At 39.2% G+C, this 18,490-nt stretch overlaps 1 protein-coding gene across 10 annotated transcripts in view; it reads right to left on the minus strand.

Moving 5' to 3' along the window:
• DYRK4 (dual specificity tyrosine phosphorylation regulated kinase 4) overlaps positions 1-18,490 on the minus strand; it is a 76,426-nt gene that overhangs the window by 1,609 nt on the left and 56,327 nt on the right. For 8 of the 10 annotated variants that reach the window (XM_027595117.1, XM_027595113.1, XM_027595110.1 and 5 more), the window contains 3 exons: positions 6,995-7,055; positions 3,178-3,307; positions 229-404 (listed from right to left, as the gene is read on the minus strand). In XM_027595117.1, coding sequence (XP_027450918.1) covers positions 229-404; positions 3,178-3,307; positions 6,995-7,055 — 367 coding nt within the window. The remainder of the gene's footprint in view (positions 1-228; positions 405-3,177; positions 3,308-6,994; positions 7,056-18,490) is intronic. The other 2 variants (XM_027595116.2, XM_027595114.1) reach the window with 2 other exon arrangements.

The following is an 18,490-nucleotide window of genomic DNA, read 5'->3' on the forward strand; positions in this document are numbered from 1 at the left end:
AGGAGAAAAGTGGAAATTCCTAATTATAAAGGGGCAAGAAAGAAGCAAACCCAGCTAGAAAGAAGTCTCCTGAAAGAGGCTGAATCTCAAAAGTGAGAAATGACAGGCTAGTAGTGATGTAGTCAGAAAAACTATCCAAGGTTGAGTTCAGAGAAACTGACATGAACCCTCCAGAGATACCTGAGCACCAGACTACAGGAAGAGGACTGGCTATTTGAGGGGCTGTACCGCTTATGTCCAAGTGATGATGCCCTGGAACCTTGGCCTTTGGAGCCTCAGAGGGGAGACAGAGACTGGCTTTCCTCAGGGTCTGGGGCCTGGACCGTGGTTTGAGATTCCGTGGCTCATGAATCCAAGAATGCTTGAGGGCCTGGTCAGGCGTCATGCGAAAAGAAGGTTCCCATCTATATACCAACAAAGCCCAGCACGGGTTATTGTTTTGCTTCCCTTTCTAATGTTGAAAACATTTAAAAAGACACTAATAAAGAACCTAAATGGGATATAATAAAAATAGTTCATTCTTAAAGAACCCATTTAAACCATGTTATAACTCAAAGATATCATAATAGAACAGAGATTACAACATATAAAAGTACCTGGAAACAACTCTGAAAATAATCTTTTTAGGAAATTTGCATGACAAACCAGGGAATATATTAGAGCCCAAGTCTTCTAGAGTTCCTAGAATTTCCCTTCCAAGAAATATTATAGAAAATCTTAACCATGGGGACTTAGAGGTCAATAAACTAAGATCAAAACAAAGAGATGCTTAATTTCAAGTTCCAAACTACAAAATCTGGGCCTTCAAATATATCACACACAAAATTACAGAGTGTTAGAATATTAATATTATAAGGAGATTTGCATATAATCCAGCCAAACATCTAATGCAGTAACAAAAGGCATCTGACAGAACCTTCAACGTGGAATCATCCTGCCATTCTTGAGTTATTTTTAGTGACAAGGTGCTTAGTCACAGAATTAGCTATTCCAATCCTGATAAAACCAATTCTTTAAAAGTTCTTCGTTTTTACTGAGCCAAAATTCACTAGGACTTTTACACTAGTAACTTAGACCCAAGTTCTAATTTTACCCATTAACATTACAGTAGTCCCCCCTTACCTATAGGGTAATACATTCCACCCCCAGTGGATGCTTGAAGCCACAGATAGTACAAAACTCCACATATACTATGTTTTTTCCTCTACATACATACCTATGATAAAACTTAATCTATAAATTAGGCACAGTAAGAGATTCACAATGAGAACTAATAATGGAATAGGACAATTATAACAATATACTATAATAAAAATTATGTGAACGTGGTCTCTCCCTCTCAAAATATCTTCTAGTGCTATACTCACCCTTCTTATGACGTGAGATGATAAAATGCCTACGTGATGAGATGAAGTGAGGTGAATGACAGATCCAGTGTGATATAGTGCTAGGCTAGTACTGACCTTCTGACAAGACATCAGGAGGATCATCTGCTTCTGGACTGCAGTAGACAGTGGGTAACTGAAGCCGCAGAAAGCAAAACCATGGGGGGGGGGCGGCTACTGTATACAGAATGAGACAACTAATCTTTTATGTCACAATCCTCCAACTATCCAAAAACATTTACATTACTACTAAGTGTTGGTCATATAATAAGGTTGTCACCTTCCTAGATAGGAAATTTCAGCTGTTGTGTTACGATGTTCATCATGCTGGGAATAGCTTCTAACTGCAGGTAGATGGCATTAATATTCTAGATTTATAAGGTCGTAAACAACTCAAGCTCCCAGTTCTTTTTGAAATGAGCTGCTGCTAAGCTATAACTCCCCTCTCCTTACTTTCTAAAGTTGGCCTATAAAAGCTTGACATAGGACTTTACATTTGCCCCTATTAAATTTGACTCAAAATTTTTAATCTGTCATTCCAAAAATTTGTTAATTAGCAAAAAAAAAAAAAGGGAATGATAAGATAATACGCCCCATTAGCTTGATCACCTCTTGCAAGTTGTAAGCAACTAGCCTTTTGCCCTAAAAAAGAGAAAAATTTCTTTCTTGGTTCTGAGCTGTGTTCTGGATGGTTGGGGTTTCTGGACAACTCACCTCAGTCTCAGTAGTGAGTCTCTGTCATTTGCTAATGCACATTCATTCTGTGGCCTCAGCAAAAGGCTGGGGCAGGGGGATGGAGATAATGGTGAAACATAGGATCCTTCTCTAGCTCCATTCTTCAAATGAGTAGCATGACCCTCTAGATGGAAAACTTTCAGCAGTATTTGATGGCCTATCCTCTGAGCTAGTACCTAAATTCCCAGAGTGCACAAATACAAGAGGAGTATTTTGCTAAAACTACTCCATCCCACTGGAAGAATGAGAGAACATAAACATATGGTTTCAAAAATACTCAACAATTATAGGACTGATAAAGCTAAAGACACCTTAGGAATACTTCATTATATAGAAAAGGAAACTGAGGCCCAGAGAGAGACAATAACTGACCAAATATCATGTGGCTAATCTATTTGCCATTTAGTGGAGACACACTTGCAAAACCTCTTTTAAAAGAATGACAAGAGCTAACATTTTTGAAACACTAGGCATTGTTCTGAATGCTTTATGTACTGTTCCTTTTTTTTACTACGACTTGACTGAAGTATAGAACCTAATTTCTAAGAGTCAAAATTAGCATATAGATTCCAAAAAGCTGTACATAATAAATGGCTTATAAATCATCCCTTCCTTAATCCTTTAATTTAGGCTGTAAATCCTAGGGGAATGGGGAGGGACCCAGAAACCACATACTGGGTGGTATGCAAACAGTTACAACATGCAAGAGGTTGACCTCAGTTCCTGAAGAAGCTATTTAGAACTGACCTACAACCTTGCTGCCAGGCAGTTTGAGGCCAAGACGTCAAGCCCTACCCACACACTAATCCAGGGCAAGTCACTGAACCTCAGCTTCCACATCTCAAAACGGAGCAAATCATCTGCCCTTCTAGTCACACAAGAATGGAAGAGAACAGTCTCATGAGGAAAAGCATTCTACAGACTCTCAAGCCCTGTGGTCAGTATCTATTATTATTTTTATAACTATGTCCCAGCCCCAGACTTTCACCAGCAAACATGTGGGAAAATACAGTGTTTAAGAGGAAACCCAGAGGCAGAGACACCCCTGCAAACTCACACCAAACACCTTCTGAGAAAGTCCAGGAAGCTGGTGTCGTAGGTTTTCAGCACCATCGTGAGATCCTTAGAATCCGGGTATCTTTTTTTCCCCCTGTTGTCGGTCATATTTTTAGGAAAACCTTTGGAATCTTTAGAGATACAACACTCTGTTTAGTTCCAGGTGTTAATATACATTGGTCACATCATAGCCGTTCACTCAACCATGCTGCTTCTTGGAGTGGTCTTTGCAGCTCTAGTTTTGTCCTACACCACCCCCCTCCCCCACACACAAACATGCCCTCCATCTCATTCAGATGGAAAGAATCACATGTAGATTATCCAATGAATGCAATTAACCTTTACAAACACTTTCCCCCCCTATTCAGTATGTTCTGAGCCTCCTTCCCACCTCCTCCTCCCAAAATCAAATGGCTTAACCTTAACCAGGGTAAAATAATAATGATAATGAATAATAATAATAAAAATAATAATAATAAATCTGAAGTGACAAAAACATTCAGCTCTGAACAAAAAAAGATGTTGTCTACTCCTGGATTATCTATGCCCTTGCTCCTTTCCCACTGACCCAATATAATAATTTGGAACATCCCTGAAGTGTAACAAGAAAGTCATTGTAGGAAAATCATCTGCTTTCAGAACTCATTTACATGCCACACAAGCAAATTAATCTCATTACTTTTTTATAGTCACATCAAAATTTTATCCACAAATTGGAATGATTAAACTTGCTTTGTTGCTTAAGACCACAGCTTGGAAATGACTTCCTTCAGTCATTTTGACTGATTAACACTCTCACCAAATGTATTTATCATGCCTGGAAAGAAGCCCTGAAGACAGCTCCAGAGGTTTCTCTAGAATATTCTGTGCAATGCTTTGAAGGTGAGGCCACTCATTTGGACATCATGTTCAGAAAAGATGACCACTTATGCTCACACCTTGTAAATCTGCATATGGATGGATGTGAATATACACACACAATTTACACATTAAAAAATTCTCACAAAAACTCAGTGGGATTCACATGAGGGACATCTGGAAGGTGCATAATGAAGCCCTTCTATTACTTTTTTTTTTTTTTTACCAAATGAACCACCCAGGTGTCCCAGTGTTTTCTTTTTTTTTTTTTAATTTTATTACGTTATGTTAGTCACCATACAATACATCATTAGTTTTTGATGTGGTGATCCACGATCCATTGTTTTCGTATTACTTTTATAATTAATGCAATATGTGGGGCCTCAAAGAAAACATCTGCTCACACTGAATTCCTATAAGAGACCCTGAATGTGTGTATGTGTATTTACAGACATAAAAATGAGTTGGGAGTATTGCATAGGGTATAGGTACTGTGAACTCATACAAACCCCGTTTCCTTTTTGACTATGGCACCAGTGCTCCCATTTGATCCTATGTTGCTATTTTTACAAATGACTGAATAATCAGGCTCACAGGCTTATAAATAACAGCTTCTAAAGTCATCATTATGTAATTGTTTTTCTTGTACAAGTTTTTCTCACCCTCTCTGACGCTCCTCAATATTTAATTAATCTCTCCATCTCCTTCTTGTGACCTGGAGCACCTAAGCATCTTAGTGCCTTTGAAGCAACATCACTTTGCTGCTAATGAGGGGTATAAACTACAAGTGGCTGGGGGTTGAGGAGCTGTTGGCAGCCCAAATCTGGGGAAGGGAGAGCCAATAACTGAGGTGAACATAGTGTTTCTCAAACTTATCATAAATATCACAAATATCTGTTGTCAAAAACATACAGACTCCTGCATCCCACCTCAAATCTGCTATATCATAGGTTACACAGGAAGATAATGGGACTTAACATTTTTGTCAAGTCCCCAACTGATTCTTATAATCAGACAAAGTTTGGGAAATGCTGAAGAAGATGCAGATCCCAATAAAGTCTTCTTATGCAGGAAGTGAAGACATCTGGATGTTGCTACCAAAAACACATCATTATTCTAAAGCCTCATGCTGATGGTAAAAACCAGTACTCTATGAACCAGACCCTCTTACCAAGATGCCCTATATTCCTTTCTTCTTAGTGCCCCCCAGAACATAAAATCTTAAATTCAGTGTTATGGGCTTAAGATGTGACTTTTCCCACCATGTCTTTGTCAAGAGGGAATACCAATTTCCCTACTTTTCTTTCCCTAAATCCTTTGAAATCCAGAAGGCTAAATTAAAAGTGGTGGATGGTAAAAGCATATCTGGGTTTAAAAGACCAGTTCCATTGCTCTATGTATGTTATAAAAACAAGTCAGCTAAGATCTTCCTGCCTGCCCCATCAGACTGCTCTAGAAGAAGGGTTAGTGCATGGGCACTGTTGTAAGGCAGCCAGGACACTTACTGTGCCCACAGGGAAGGTCTTCAAAGCTCCAGCCATGACTACAAGATGATGTCTCAAAGAGTTAACCATTGGAATGGCATGGGACTAACCAATCAGAAAGGATGATAGCTTTGGTACTGAAACAGAGTCATGGAGGACCCTCAGCTTGCCAGGCCTTAAACTTGTAGTTTCTGGATACTGGGGAGTCCAACAGGTCCTGGGAAAGGGACCAGGGAACCTGTAGCTGTGGCAGGGGCTTTTTACCAAATGGTGCAGGAGTAGATTATATTTTAACGCTCACATGACTGAACTAATGTATACTGACTGACCACCAACATGACTAAAACCGTCTTGTCCAGGAATCCCCCATCAGGGTATTTTTAACTCTTACGTATGGGGCAAGCTGTGGAGAGAAAGTAAGGGATTTGCCCCTATTTTGAAGGCACTCTTGGGTGGAAATAAGAGGTGAGAGGGCTAGGAATGATGGATATTCCATAGCCAATAGAAGCCTATGAACTATCCCGATGGGAATGGGTGGTCAGAAATGTCATTCCAGATGGTGCAGAGCCCCTTTCTGTGGAGTCCCCTTTCCTTCATGTCTGGCTTCACTCCACTTGGGCCGAATTTCTGGTCACTATGGATTTTCTACGTAAGAATCCCTTAGGTTCTTGTGGCTCTTTAAAAGGATTTTAGATATGAGACCGACTTCATCTATTTGGTGCATAGTGCCCTGGAAGCCCTGCCTCAGTTGGACCTTGTTAATCCACCTGTCCATCTCGCACAGCACCAATCAAAGAGAAAGGAAGAGGATCAGAAAATCCAGAGCCTGGAAACTGTGATGGAGGTTGGGCAACATGGGGCCACTGATGAAGCTTAATTCCAGCAATTAGGTAGCTGTCCTACACATAACTGGCAAGCCACAACATATCGACAGCCAAACTATTCTAACAGCTTTATTTACCCATTTTATAGCAAAGTTGCTATGATTCTGGCATAGTAAAGATTTGGAGGATTAAGAGAATTTCAGCAGGAAAGAATGGTGCTCCATTAATGATATAATGTAGCAAAGAAATTTCCCACCATTCTTAGAAGCTTCTGTTCTTTGATTTCTCTGCACAGTACATAGTACGAAGGGGCAAGCTGCTTGCAGGAGAAAGGAGAATTTACAGGAAAGGGCATAGTTATAAGCTTCCAAGTTTCAAGATCTGCTGATGGATCTTCTGAGCAGAAACCTTGTCATTTTTATGCCAAGACCTCCTTCCCAATGTGACTCCCCCATCCCATCTCCATCATGCTTTCTGGTACCACTTCTCAGCAGTTTTTTACTTTTCTAGCAGAAGCTTCTCATCACAGCTTGCCCTTTGGGATGGGCCCAGGCAAGAGCGCTGAATGAGGTTTAGGTATGGTAGGTATCTCCGAGGTCTATAAGACTTCATCATCACAATGGGAAAAAGAGCATTAGACCTGGGGACTTACCAAAGAATGTCTGTCTCCTGGAGGCCCTCTGAATGAAGTGGGTTGGTGGCAGGCCCAGCACCTTCAACAAGTACAACGCAGTGGGTTCACTCTTGTGGAGTCACACATTAGAGCTGGATGGGACTTTGGCCAAATTTTGCTTCTAACAGATAAGGACCCGGGGATATTAAGTGATAACCTCAAGCCAGTGATTTTAGGCCAAAAGCATGGGTCTTCTGACTCCTAATTTAGAGCACTTGCAGTATTCTCAATATCAGCCATGTTATTTTAAATAAGCATTAAGACCAACTAGAGGTAGCCTACTTTTAATGGCAGCCAGATCTCATTGTCAGAATAAATAAACCAGTGTACATGCTGACCACCCTTGAATTAAGGAATGACATATCCCAACTCTGGGAGGTGGAAATCACCAGATGGGCATCAGTCCACTATATGACAAAAGAGAAGAAAAGTGTAGCACCTACTTATTCACCTTTACCCACTGCAGCCTATAGGGATGTACAGAAACAGAGAAATTACAGGTGTCCTCAGCCCTAGGTTACCTATCCCTGCAGCTGGATTCCCAGCCACATCCATGCACAGCCCTATCCTCCTCCTCCTCCTCCTCCTCCTCCTCCTCCTCCTCCTCCTCCTCCTCCTCCTCAGCCTCAGTGACACTGAGGTCGGGAGGAAGCTGAATCAGTTCTGGGCCGGAGGGGACCTCAACCCAGATCCCATGCTCCCCAATTCTTCTTGGTATTGGAAACAGGGTTGCTTCAGGAATGCTTCATTAAATCAGTCATCATCAACCTTAGAAGCCAAGTACTCTGATCATCTCATTTTACAGAGATTCAGAAGGGAGAACTGACTTGCCCAAGAGAAAGGGCTGGGACTAGACTCCATGTTTACTGATTTCCAGGCCAGTGTTCATTCCATCATAGATATCATTTATAGCTATTATTACATAAATTATTTTAATACTTATTAGTTTCAACCATGAAATGAAACTATGTTTAATAATTCTCAAGGGTATGTGTGTGTCCCTCTGACCATCTATAACTTTGAGTCGATCTGGAAAATAGAAATTTGGGATGGATAGATAGATAGGTAGATAGATAGAGATATTAGATTAGATAATAAGAAAGACTAAGATATATATATATATACATATATACACATATATATACATACACACACACACAGAGAGAGAGAGAGAGAGAGAATATCTTTGTCCACAGTCAAAATAATTTTGTTCACTGGTATAATCCTAAAATGTGAAATTTCTAATTTTTTTAGGGTTATTTTCTCCTGTTTTGTCTAATTTAGCTCCATAATACGATGCTTTTAAGAATAATACATAATAAATAATCATACAATGAGTCTTGGTAAAGCTTTTTTTTTTTTTTAATTTTTTTATTGTTATGTTAATCACCATATATTACATCATTAGTTTTTGGTGCAGTGTTCCATGATTCATTGTTTGTTCATAACACCCAGTGCTCCATGCAGAACGTGCCCTCCTCAATACCCATCACCAGGCTAACCCATCCCCCCACCCCCCTCCCCTCTAGAACCCTCAGTTTGTTTTTCAGAGTCCATCATCTCTCATGGTTCGTTTCCCCCTCTGACATACTCCCCTTTTCTTCCTCTCCTGTTATCTTCTTTTTCTTTTTTCTTAAAATATGTTGCGTTATTTGTTTCAGAAGTACAGATCTGTGATTCAACAGTCTTGCACAATTCACAGCGCTCACCATAGCACATACCCTCCCCAATGTCTATCACCCAGCCACCCCATCCCTCCCACCCCCCAACCACTCCAGTAACACTCAGTTTCTTTCCTGAGATTAAGAATTCCTCATATCAGTGAGGTCATGTGATACATGTCTTTCTCTGATTGACTTATTTCACTCAGCATAACACCCTCCAGTTCCATCCACGTCGTTGCAAATGGCAAGATCTCATTCCTTTTGATGGCTGCATAATATTCCATTGTGTATATATACCACATCTTCTTTATCCATTCATCTGTCGATGGGCATCTTGGCTCTTTTGGTAAAGCTTTTTTATTGGAAAATATTCTTTCCAAAAAGTCAGGATAGTGAATGACTAATGACTGAACAATACATAGATTTATATAGGTGTCATCTCTGGTTTTTAGATATTTCTGAGTACATTTGAAAGACTGGTATAACAGTTTCATTTTAAAATGTCACAAAAACAGACATATAGACCAATGGAACAGAATAGAGAGCCCATAGAGTTGGACCCTCAACTCTATGGTCAAATAACCTTTGACAAAGCAGGAAAAAATATGCAATGGAAAAAAAGTCTCTTCAATAAATGGTGCTGGGAAAATTGGACAGCTATATACAGAAGAATGAAACTTGACCATTCTCTAACACCATACACAAAGATAAACTCAAAATGGATGAAAGACCTCAATGTGAGACAGGAATCCATCAAAATCCTAGAGAACATAGGCAGTAACCTCTTCAACATCAGCCACATCAACTTCTTTCAAGATACATCTCCAAAGGCAAGTGAAAATGAACTTTTGGAACTTCATCAAGATAAAAAGCTTCTGCACAGCAAAGGAAACAGTCAACAAAACAATGAGGCAACCCACAGAATGGGAGAAGATATTTGCAAATGACACTACAGACAAAGGGCTGAGAGCCAAGATCTATAAAGAACTTCTCAAACTCAACACCCAAAAATAAATAATCAAGTCAAAAAATGGGCAGAAGACATGAACAGACACTTTTCCAAAGAAGACATACAAATGGCTAACAGACACATGAAAAAATGATCATCATTAGCCATCAGGGAAATTCAAATCAAAACCACATTGAGATACCACCTTACACCAGTTAGAATGGCAAAAATTGACAAGGCAAGAAACAACAAATGTTGGAGAGGTTGTGGAGAAAGGGGAACCCTCTTACACTGTTGGTGGGAATGCAAGTTGATACAGCAAATTTGGAAAACAGTGTGGAGGTTCCTCAAAAAATTAAAAATAGAGCTACCCTATGACCCAGCAATTGCACTACAGGGATTTACCCCAAAGACACAGATGTAGTGACAAGAAAGGCCATATGCACCCCAATGTTCATAGCAGCAATATCCACAATAGCCAAACTGTGGAAAGAGCCGAGATGCCTTTCAACAGAAGAATGGATAAAGATGTGGTCCATATATACAATAGAATATTACTGAGCCATCAAAAAGGATGAATACCCAACTTTTACATCAACATGGATGGGACTGGAGGAGATTATGCTAAGTGAAATAAGTCAAGCAGAGAAAGTCAATTATCATACGGTTTCCCTTATTTGTGGAGCATAAGGAACAGCATGGAGGACATTAGGAGAAGGAAGGGAAAAATGAAGGGGGGGAATCGGAGGGGGAGACAAACCATGAGAGACTATGGACTCCAAGAAACAAAGGGAGGGTTTTAGAGGAAGGGGGTTGGGGGGATGGGTTAGCCCAGTGATGGTATTGAGGAGGGCATATACTGCATGGAGCACTGGGTGTTACATGAAAACAATGAATCGGGGAACACTACATCAAAAACAAATGATGTAATGTATGGTGATTAACATAACATAATTAAAAAAACAAAAAACTAATGATGTACTCTATGGTGACTAACATAACATAATTAAACTAAATTAAATTTAAAAAAATTAAAATAAAATGTAACTATTCTAGCAGAAAGAGAAATTAAGAAAATAATTGCACCAAAATAATATCTAAGAATAAACTTAACCAAAGAGGTAAAAGAGCTGTACTCTGAAAACTCTAAAACACTGATGAAAGACATTGAAGATGACATAAACAAATGGAAAAATATTCCATGTTCATGGATTGAGAGAACAAATATTGTTAAAATGTCCATACTACCCAAAGCAATCTACAGATTTAATGAAATCCTTACCAAAATACAAACAGCATTTTTCACAGAGTTAGAACAAATAATCCTTAAATTTGTATGGAACCACAAAAGACCCTAAATAGCCAAAGCAATCTTGAAAAAGAAGAACAAAACTGGAGGTATCACAATCCCAGATTTTAAGATATACTATAAAGGTGTAGTAATCAAAACAGTATAGTGCTAGTACAAAAATGGACACATAGATCAAAGGAACCAAATAGAAAGCCCAGAAATAAATCCATGACTATATGGTCAATTAGTCTTTGATAAAAGATGCAAGAATATGTAATGGAAAAAAGACAGGATTATACCAGTGAACAAAGACATGTGACTATGAACAAAGATCTAATCTCTCTCTCTCTCTGTCTCTCTCTCTATAGATGATAGATGATAGAGAGACAGATGATAGATAGATAGATAGATAGATGGATAGATCTATCTATCCATCTATCTACCTACCTACCTATACATCCATCCATCCCAAATTTCTATTTTCTAGATCGACTCCAACGGTGCTGGGAAAACTGGAGGAATGCGATTTTGCCATTTGCAACAACGTGGATGGAACTGGAGGGTGTTATGCTGAGTGAAATAAGTCAATCAGAGAAAGATATGTATCATATGACCTCACTGATACGAGAAATTCTTAATCTCAGGAAACAAACTGAGGGTTGCTGGAGTGGGGGTGGGTGGGAGGGATGGGGTGGCTGGGTTATAGACATTGGGGAGGATATGTGCCATGGTGAGCACTGTGAATTGTGCAAGACTGTTGAATCACAGATCTGTACCTCTGAAACAAAAAATGCAATATATGTTAAGAAAAAAAAAAGAAGAAGAAGATAGCAGGAAGGGAAGAATGAAGGGGGGCGGAAATCGGAGGGGGAGACGAACCATTAGAGACAATGGACTCTGAAAAACAAACTGAGGGTTCTAGAGGGGAGGGGGGTGGGGGGATGGGTTAGCCTGGTGATGGGTATTAAAGAGGGCACATTCTGCATGGAGCACTGGGTGTTATGCATGAACAATGAATCATGGAACACTACATCAAAAACTAATGATGTAATGTGATTAACATAACAATAAAAAATTATTTAAAAAAATTCATGGCTTTTTTACCATGATTCATTAGTTTTTCAAAGTTAATTTTTTTAACTTTTTTTTTGAATTTTTCTTTTTCCCTTTTTCAACCAACATCTTATCAATCCCTTTTTTAAAAAAATTTTTTTTATTTTTCATTTGTAGAGTCATATTTTATCCCTTCATAGTAGTTACACTTACTTTTGGCATATATATATATATATATATATAAGTTGTTCTCTCTTTAAAATTTTGAGATACAGTTTCTTCTAACAGATCAAAATATACCCTAAATCACTAGTGTATGGCTTTGTTCTAGTCTCCTGCCAGATCATATTATCTGCTTTTTTTCTTTCTATTTTTTTTTAAATCTTCTTCTTGCCTTTTTCAAACAACTTCTTTTTTTTTTTAAAGATTTTATTTATTTATTTGAGAGAGAGAGAATGAGAGATAGAGAGCATGAGAGGGAAGAGGGTCAGAGGGAGAAGCAGACTCCCCGCTGAGCAGGGAGCCCGATGCGGGACTCGATCCTGGGACTCCAGGATCATGACCTGAGCCGAAGGCAGTCGCTTAACCAACTGAGCCACCCAGGCGCCCTTCAAAGAACTTCTTATCTTATCAATTCCTTTTACAAAATCTTTTATAATTTTCATCTTTACAGTCATCTTCCAACCCTTCATTGTATCAACCGTTATTTTGTACATACATAAGTCTTTCTTCCTTTAAAATTTTAGGAGGCACTTTCTTCTAACAGACCAAAATACACCCAAAATCTAGTGTGTGGCACTGATCTATGCACTAGCCTGATCATATTTGATCATATTTTTTTGTTTTGTTCTGTTTTTGGTTGTTTTTATCTTTTTCTTTTTCTTTCTTTTTTTTCTCTTTCTTTTTTCTTTCTTTCCCTTTCTTTTCCCCTGGTTTCAGGTCTTTTCTGATTTGTATAGAGTATATTTGCTGGGGACATTGTTAACCTGTTAGCATTTTGTTCTCTCATTCATCTATTCTCCTCTGGACAAAATGACAAGACGAAAAAAATCACCTCAGCAAAAAGAACAAGAGGTAGTACCGTCTGCCAGGGACCTACTCAATACGGACATTAGTACAATGTCGGACCTAGAGTTAAGAATCATGACTTTAAAGATACTAGCTGGGCTTGAGAAAAGCATGGAAGTTATTAGAGAAACCCTTTCTGGAGAAATAAAAGAACTAAAATCTAACCAAGTCGAAATCAAAAAGGCTATTAATGAGGTGCAATCAAAAATGGGGGCACTAACTGCTAGAATAAATGAGACAGAAGAGAGAATCATCGATAGAGAAGACCAAATGATGGAAGATAAGAGGCTGAGAAAAAGAAATAAACAACTACAGGATCACGAGAGCAGATTTCGAGAGAGTAGTGATACGATAAGATGAAACAACATTAGAATAATTGGGATCCCAGAAGTAGAGGAAAGAGAGAGAGGGGCAGAAGGTATATTGGAGCAAATTATAGCAGAGAACTTCCCTAATGTGGGGAAGGAAACAGGCATCAAAATCCAGGAGGCACAGAGAACCCCTCTCAAAATCAATAAAAATAGGTCAACACCCTGACATCTAATAGTAAAACTTACGAGTCTCAGAGACAAAGAGAAAATCCTGAAAGCAGCTCGGGAGAAGAGATATGTAACTTACAATGGTAGAAACATTAGATTGGCAACAGACCTATCCACAGAGACCTGGCAGGCCAGAAAGGAATGGCATGATATCTTCAGAGCACTAAACGAGAAAACTATGCAGCCAAGAATACTATATCCAGCTAGGCTGTGATGAAAATTGAAGGAGAGATAAAAAGCTTCCAGGACAAACAAAAACTAAAGGAATTTGCAAGCATGAAACCAGCCCTCCAAGAAATATTGAAAGGGGTCCTCTAAGCCAAGAGAGAGCCTAAAAGCAGCATAGATCAGAAAGGAACACAGACAATATACAGTAACAGTCACCTTACAGGCAATACAATGGCACTAAATTCATACCTTTCAATAGTTACGCTGAATGTAAATGGGTTCAATGCCCCAATCAAAAGACACAGGCTATCAGATTGGATTAAAAAACAAGACCCATCGATATGCTGTCTGCAAGAGACTCATTTTAGACCCAAAGACACCCCGACATTGAAAGTGAGGGGGTGGAAACCCATTTACCATGCTAATGGACGCCAAAAGAACGCTGGGGTGGCAAGCCTTATATCAGACAAATTAGATTTTAAAACAAAGACTGTAATAAGAGATGAAGAAGGATACTATATCCTACTTAAGGGGTCTATCCACCAAGAAGATCTAACAATTGTAAATATCTATGCCCCGAACATGGGAGCAGACAATTATATAAGGCAATTAATAACAAAAGCGAAGAAACACATTGACAACAATACAATAATAGTGGGGGACTTTAACACCCCCGTCACTGAAATGGACAGATCATCTAAGCAAAAGATCAACAAGAAATAAAGACTTTAAATGACACACTGGACCAAATGGACTTCGCAGACATTTTCAGAACATTCCATCCCAAAGCAATGGAATACACTTTCTTCCTAGTGCCCATGGAACATTCTCCAGAATAGATCACATCCTAGGTCACAAACCAGGTCTCAACCGGTACCAAAAGACTGGGATCATTCCCTGCATATTTTCAGACCACAATGCTTTGAAACTAGAACTCAATCACAAGAGGAAAGTCGGAAAGAACTCAAATACATGGAGGCTAAAGAGCGTCCTATTAAAGAATGAATGGGTCAACCAGGAAATTAAAGAAGAATTAAAAAAAATCATGGAAACCAATGAAAATGAAAACACAACTGTTCAAAATCTTTGGGATGCAGCAAAGGCAGTCCTAAGAGGAAAGTATATAGCAATACAAGCCTTTCTCAAGAAACAAGAAAGGTCTCAAATACACAACCTAACCCTACACCTAAAGGAGCTAGAGAAAGAACAGCAAATAAAGCCTAAACCCAGCAGGAGAAGAGAAATAATAAAGATCAGAGCAGAAATCAATGAACTAGAAATCAAAAGAACAGTAGAACAGATCAACGAAACTAGGAGCTGGTTCTTTGAAAGAATTCACAAATTGATACACCCCTGGCCAGACTTATCAAAAAGAAAAGAGAAAGGACCCAAATCAACAAAATCATGAATGAAAGAGGAGAGATCACAACCAACACCAAAGAAATACAAACAATTATAAAAACATAGTATGACCAACTCTATGCCAGCAAATTAGATAACCTGGAAGAAATGGGTGCATTCCTAGAGATGTATCAACTACCAAAATTGAACCAGGAAGAAATAGAAAACCTGAACAGACCTATAACCACTAAGGAAATTGAAGCAGTCATCAAAAATCTCCCAACAAACAAAGTCCAGGGCCAGATGGCTTCCCAGGGAATTCTACCAAACATTTAAAGAAGAATTAATACCTAGTCTCCTGAAACTGTTCCAAAAAATAGAAATGGAAGGAAAACTTCCAAACTCATTTTATGAGGCCACCATTACCTTGATCCCAAAACCAGACAAAGACCCCATCAAAAAGGAGAATTACAAACCAATATCCTTGATGAACATGGAGGCAAAAATTCTCACCAAAATAGCAGCCAATAGGATCCAACAGTACATTAAAAGGATTATTCACCATGACCAAGTGGGATTTATCCCTGGGCTGCAAGGTTGGTTCAACATCCGCAATTCAATCAACGTGATACAATACATTAACCAAAGAAAGAACAAGAATCATACGATCCTCTCAATAGATGCATAAAAAGCATTTGACAAAGTACAGCATCCTTTCTTGATCAAAACTCTTCAGAGTATAGGGATAGAGGGTACATACCTCAATATCATAAAAGCCATCTATGAAAAACATACAGCGAATATCATTCTCAATGGGGAAAAGCTGAGAGCTTTTCCCCTAAGGTCAGGAACGCGGCAGGGATGTCCACTCTCACCACTGCTATTCAACATAGTATTAAAAGTCCTAGCCACAGCAATCAGATATCAAAAAGAATTCAAAGGCATCCAAATCGGCAAAGAGGAAGTCAAACTCTCACTCTTGGCAGATGATATGATACTGTATGTGGAAAACCCAAAAGACTCCACCCCACAACTGCTAGATCTCATACAGGAATTCAGTAAAGTAGCAGGATATAAAATCAATGCACAGAAATCAGTGGCATTCCTATACACCAACAAGACAGAAGAGAGACAAATCAAGGAGTCGATCCCATTTACAATTGCACCCAAAACCATAAGATACCTAGGAATAAATTTAACCAGACAGGCAAAGAAAGGATCTGTGCTCAGAAAACTATAAAATACTCATGAAAGAAATTGAGGAAGACACATAGAAATGGAAAAACGTTCCATGCTCATGGATTGGAAGAACAAACATTGTGACGATGTCAATGCTACCTAGAGCAATCTACCCATTCAATGCAATCCCCATCAAAATACCATCCACTTTTTTCAAAGAAATGGAACAAATAATCCTAAAATTTGTATGGAACCAGAAGAGACCCCGAATAGCCAGAAGAATATTGAAAAAGAAAAGCAAAGCTGGCGACATCACAATTCCGGACTTCCAGCTCTACTACAAAGCTGTCATCATCAAGACAGTATGGTACTGACACAAAAACAGACACATAAATAAATGGAACAGAATTGAGAGCCCAGAAATGGACCCTCAAGTCTATGGTCAACTCATCTTTGACAAAGCAGAAAACAATGTCCAGTGGAAAAAAGACAGTCTCTTCAACAAATGGTGTTGGGGAAATTGGACAGCCACATGCAGAAGAATGAAACTGGACCATTTCCTTACACCACACACAAAAATAGACTCCAAATGGTTGAAAGACCTCAACGTGAGACAGGAGTCCATCAAAATCCTAAAGGAGAACACAGGCAGCAACCTCTTCGACCTCAGGCTCAGCAACTTCTTCCTAGAAACATCGCCAAAGGCAAGGGAAGCCAGGGCAAAAATGAACTCTTGGGATTTCATCAAGATAAAAAGCTTTTGCACAGCAAAAGAACCAGTCCGCAAGACCAAAAGACAACCGACAGAATGGGAGAAAATATTTGCAAATGACATATCAGATAAAGGGCTAGTATCCAAAATCTATAAAGAACTTATCCAACTCAACACCCAAAGAACAAATAATCCAATCAAGAAATGGGCAGAAGAAATGAACAGAGATCTTTCCGAAGAAGACATCCAAATGGCCAACAGACACATGAAAAAGTGCTCAACATCGCTCGGAATCAGGGAAATCCAAATCAAAAGCTCAATGAGATACCATCTCATACCAGTCAGAGTGGCTAAAATTACCAAGTCAGGAAACGACAGATGTTGGCGGGGATGCGGAGAAAGGGGAACCCTCCTACACTTTTGGTGGGAATGCAAGCTGGTGCAACCACTCTGGAAAACAGTATGGAGGTTCCTCAAACAGTTGAAAATAGAGCTAGCATACGATCCAGCTATTGCACTACTGGGTATTTACCACAAAGATACAAATGTAGGGATCCGAAGTGGTACATGCACCCCAACGTTTATAGCAGCAGTGTCCACAATAGCCAAACTGTGGAAAGAGCCAAGATGTCCATCGACAGATGAATGGATAAAGAAGATGTGGTATATATACACAATGGAAGCCATCATACATTATGCAGCCATCAAAAGGAATGAGCTCTTGCCATTTGCAACGATGTGGATGGAACTGGAGGGTGTTATGCTGAGTGAAATAAGTCAGTCAGAGAAAGACATGTATCATATGACCTCACTGATATGAGGAATTCTTAATCTCAGGAAACAAACTGAGGGTTGCTGGAGTGGTGGGGGGTGGGAGGGATGGGGTGGCTGGGTGATAAGACATTGGGCAGGGTATGTGCTATAGTGAGCGCTGTGAATTGTGCAAGACTGTTGAATCACAGATCTGTACTTCTGAAACAAATAATGCAATAAATGTTAAGAATAAAAAAGAAGAAGATAGCAGAGGGGAAGAATGAAGGGGAGTAAGTCAGAGGGGGAGATGAACCATGAGAGACGATGGACTCTGAAAAACAAACTGAGGGTTCTAGAGGGGAGGGGGTGTGGGCATGGGTTAGCCTGGTGATGGGTATTAAAGACGGCACATTCTGCATGGAGCACTGGGTGTTATGCACAAACAATAAATCATTGAATACTACATCTAAAACTAATGATGTAATGTATGGTGATTAACATAACAATAAAAAATTATTTAAAAAAATGGGCAGAAGACATAAATATACATTTTTCCAAAGAAGACATCCCGATGGCCAACAGATACATGAAAAGATATTCAACATCACTCATCATCAGGGAAATGCAAATCAAATCCACAATGAGATATCACCTCACACCTGTCAGAATGGCTAAAATAAAAAACCCAAGAAACAAGAGCTGGCAAGGATTTGGAGAAAAAGGAACTCTTGTGCATTGTTGGAGGGAATGCAAACTGG

This window comes from Zalophus californianus, chromosome 9 (genome assembly GCF_009762305.2).
Source record: "Zalophus californianus isolate mZalCal1 chromosome 9, mZalCal1.pri.v2, whole genome shotgun sequence".
Classification (NCBI taxonomy): Eukaryota; Metazoa; Chordata; class Mammalia; order Carnivora; family Otariidae; genus Zalophus; species Zalophus californianus.